General features: G+C 38.2%; 1 protein-coding gene across 1 annotated transcript; it reads right to left on the reverse strand.

Moving 5' to 3' along the window:
• Window positions 1-1,595: 1,595 nt before the first annotated feature.
• Window positions 1,596-2,622, reverse strand: LOC138348937 (uncharacterized). Its single transcript, XM_069298546.1, has 2 exons — window positions 2,505-2,622; window positions 1,596-2,026 (listed from the first exon to the last, which is right to left on the reverse strand). The coding sequence occupies exons 1-2, from the start codon at window positions 2,620-2,622 to the stop codon at window positions 1,596-1,598; spliced, it is 549 nt and encodes a 182-aa protein (XP_069154647.1).
• Between the last annotated feature and the right edge of the window lie 1,394 nt (window positions 2,623-4,016).

The raw sequence follows: 4,016 nt of genomic DNA on the forward strand, positions 1-4,016 counted from the left end.
TCTGTAAAATATTGAATATCTCAAAACTGAACATGCAAACTAAGAATGCAACATTTAATCTGATAATGATGTATTAATAACCAAGACACGTATAACTGAATAACTGAAATGTCTAACCTAACATGTTCATTTCAAGAACTAATGAAATATATAGTTAGGTTCTAAAATTCATGCAAGAACTAATGAAATATATAGTTAGGTTCTAAAATTCATGCAATAATCTGAGTAGTAACATGACAATCTGATTCAGAACATATAACTAATAAATCCATGAAGTTCTGTTAAAACCCTAGGTCTAATCATGATATGGGAATCAAGAATCTGACTAAAAACTAGGGACCAATGGGTGAAACGAACCCACTAGTGAAATCCCACATACCTGAGTGTAAAATTCACGGAGAAACACTTAGATTTGGGGGCTGGAATTGCTGGAACATTGTTGCGTTCTTGAACTAGGGTTCTTGACCTTTTTCTCTTTTATTGCTTCTAATTTTATATGTTTTGATTAATGAGTCGACTTAGGTAAGTTTTAGGTATGTTTCTAGGGTTAAACTGATTAAAATTTGATGATTTAGGGTGAAAACGACGTATCTTAAGGTTTAAACAAAGTGGGAAAAGATAAAAAAACTCCTGAGTTAATTGCTGTCGGACCAAACGACAACCTGGACTAATGGTTCGTCGTTGAATCGATGGTCCATCGTTTGGGCCTGTAGGTTGGGTCTGTTTGACAGGTTACTAAAACGAGCATAATGTTTTACTCGGAGGTTTTATTTAAGCAAGGTCAGTGGCTATGGAAAGCTTATTAAATTATCTATCTTTCGGTATGTCATGGGACATCTTATGCATTTTTTGCTAAGAGTTATTATCAATTGAAGTTGACCCAACTGTATTTTCCCCCTAACTATCTACTAATATCCACCTATGGTCAAACCTACAGACCGTGGATCGAAATGTTCTGGTCAAACGTGGTTCATGTCAGAGAGTGGGTAAATGTGGTATTGACCGACGGACATAGACTATGAACCATAGTTTGACCTAAATCTGTCCTTTATTCGACACTAAGTTAAATTTTTCTTTGCTGAGTTTTTGGTGGTTTCAGACTCAATCGATGCATGTTCAGGAAGGATTGTGGATCAGGCTATGGTCTGTCGATCGTAACCTTCGACTGCACCTGTAGATTTTATGAAAATAAGATTTTTGATTTGTTTTGGATGCAGGGTGTTATATTATCTCCCCCTTGGGAACATTCTTCCTCGAATGAAGACTAAACTAGATTAAATAGAGGGAGAGATCTGCAATCCCTACTACCAAACACTAAGAACTGAGTTCTGAATGAATTGAGTTCTGAGAACATAAAAATACGCTGAAAATGTAAGTATTACCTGAGGGGGCGTGATTCTAAGACTGAATTTACGCATGAATGACGGAAAAACTGAAGAGGAACTACTACCTCAGGCTAGAGTGGAATAGGAAAGAAAGAGGTGAGGATACTTGGATTTCATGGCTGCTTCTGCTTCACAAGTAGCTCATTCTATGGACCGACTCCTACACAAAACCTTGAATGAAGCAAATTTTTTATTTCATAACCTTCTAACCTAGCGGTCAAGAATCTCAACTGGTACATCCTCATAAGAAAGACTATTTTTCACCTCCACACTCTCTAATGGAACTATAGAGGCTGGATCACCCACACACATCTTCAAGAGCGCGATGTAGAAGACTGGATGCACTGCTGCTAAGTCTGCTGGAAACTCTAACTCATATGCCACCTTGCTGATCCTTTTGAAGATATTGTAAGGGTATGCATATCTACTACCGAACTTCCCTTTCTTTCCAAATCTCATCACCCCTTTCATAGATGACACTTGCAGAAAAATCCAATCATAAACTTGGAACTCTAGTTCACTTCTCCTTACATCTACATAAGATTTCTGATGACTTTGGGCTGTCTTAAGTCTCTCTCTAATCAGTTTCACTTTCTCCATACAATAAAGGACTGAATCTGGCCTTATCAAATATGTTTCACCTACATCAAACCAACCAACATGAATCTACTACAGCGCCCATACATAGCCTCATAAGGGGCCATCGGAATATAAGAATGGTAGCTATTGTTGTAGGCGAACTCAATCAGAGGAAGGTGATTATCCCAACTACCTTTGTAATCGATCACACAAGCTCTAAACATATCCTCTAGGTATTGAATCGTACGCTCTGCCTTTCCATCTGTCTGCGGATTAATTGATGTGCTAAGGTTAATTTGAGTACGAAAACCTTTTTGAAATGACTTTTAGAAATGAGAAGTAAACTAAGGATCTCTATCTGAGATGATAGACAACGGAACCCCATGTAACCTCACAAAATCATTAATGTAAAGCTTGTCATCCTTTCAACTATCACCCAAATGGAGTCATGTTGTCTGTGAGTACGAGGTAACCCTGTGATGAAATCCATATTGATAACATCCCACTTCCAAATAGGAACATAGATCTCTTGAGTCATACCTCCTGGTTTCTGATGTTCTACCTTGGCTTGTTGGCAATTGGGGAACTTACTAACAAAATCATCTATATTCCTCTTCATGCCATTCCACAAGTAGACTTCTCGCAGATCATGGTACATCTTAGTTGCACATGGATGAATAGAATATCTAGATGTATGGTCTTCTGCAATGATACGCTTTCTAAATTCGCCCACATCAGAAACACACAATCTATACTGGTAGCGAAGTACAACATCTCCCCCTTTGGAGAAAACCTCCACTCTGTGATTATGGACTACACCCTTAAGTTCAAGCAAAATTGTATCATTGTCTTGATTTTACTTAACCTCCACTACCAAAGAAGATTTTGCCCCATTCTGACCTATTACACCACTGTCTGATATGATCATAAGGCGAACTCCCAAACGAGAGAGCTTGTGAACATCCTTTAGTAGCTAATTTTTTTCTTCGTTAACATGGCTACACTACCCATAGATAATCTTCTAAGAGCATATTCTACTACATTCGCCTTACCGGGATGATAATGCACACTCATATCATAAACCTTAAGGAACTCAAGTCATCTCCTCTGGCGAAGATTCAACTCTTTCGGGTGAAGATTCAACTCTTTCGGGTGAACACATACTAAAGACTCTTATGGTAAGTGAACATAGCTACAAGAACACCGTACAAGTAGTGTCTCTACATCTTGAGTTCAAACACCACTACTGCAAGATCGAGGTCATGAGTTGGATAGTTTTTCTCATGCACCTTAAGATGTCTAGAGGCATACCCTATAACCTTATCTCGCTACATTAACACACAACCTAGTCCAACTCACGATGAATTACAATATTTCACATAACCATCTGAAACCTCTGGTAGAGTCAAAATAGGAGTTGTAGTCAACCTAGTTTTCACTCCTGCAAAACTTTTCTCACAATCATCTGACCATTAAAACTTGTCCATCATCCGAGTTAACCTAGTCAATTGTCAAGCTATGGATGAAAATCCTTCCATGAACCTTCTTTAATAACTCGCTAGGCTTAAGAAACTTCTGATATCTTTAGCAGAGGTAGGTCTGGGCCACTGTTTCGCTGCTTCTATCTTCTGCGAATCTACTCAGATTCCTTCGCTCGATACAATGTGACCAAGGAAAGCAACATATTGCAACCATAACTCACATTTGCTAAACTTAGCGAATAACTGGCGATCCTTGAGAGTCTGCAAAAACAATTCTCATATGACTCACATGTTCTTCTTCATTCCTAAAGTAAATGAGGATATCATCAATAAAGATGATAATGAACAAGTCTAAGTATTTTTTGAACACTCTGTTCATCAAATCCATGAAAGCTGCAGGAGCATTGGTTAGTCCAAACGACAAAACTATAAATTCATAATGAGCACACTGAGTCCTGAAGGCTATTTTTAAAATGTCACTATCTCTGAGTCAAAGCTGATGATACACGATCTGAGGTTTATCTTTGAGAAATGGCTGGCACCCTTATGTCGGTCAAAGTCATCAATCCTG

Source organism: Solanum lycopersicum, chromosome 5 (genome assembly GCF_036512215.1).
Source record: "Solanum lycopersicum chromosome 5, SLM_r2.1".
In the NCBI taxonomy this organism is placed as follows: domain Eukaryota; kingdom Viridiplantae; phylum Streptophyta; class Magnoliopsida; order Solanales; family Solanaceae; genus Solanum; species Solanum lycopersicum.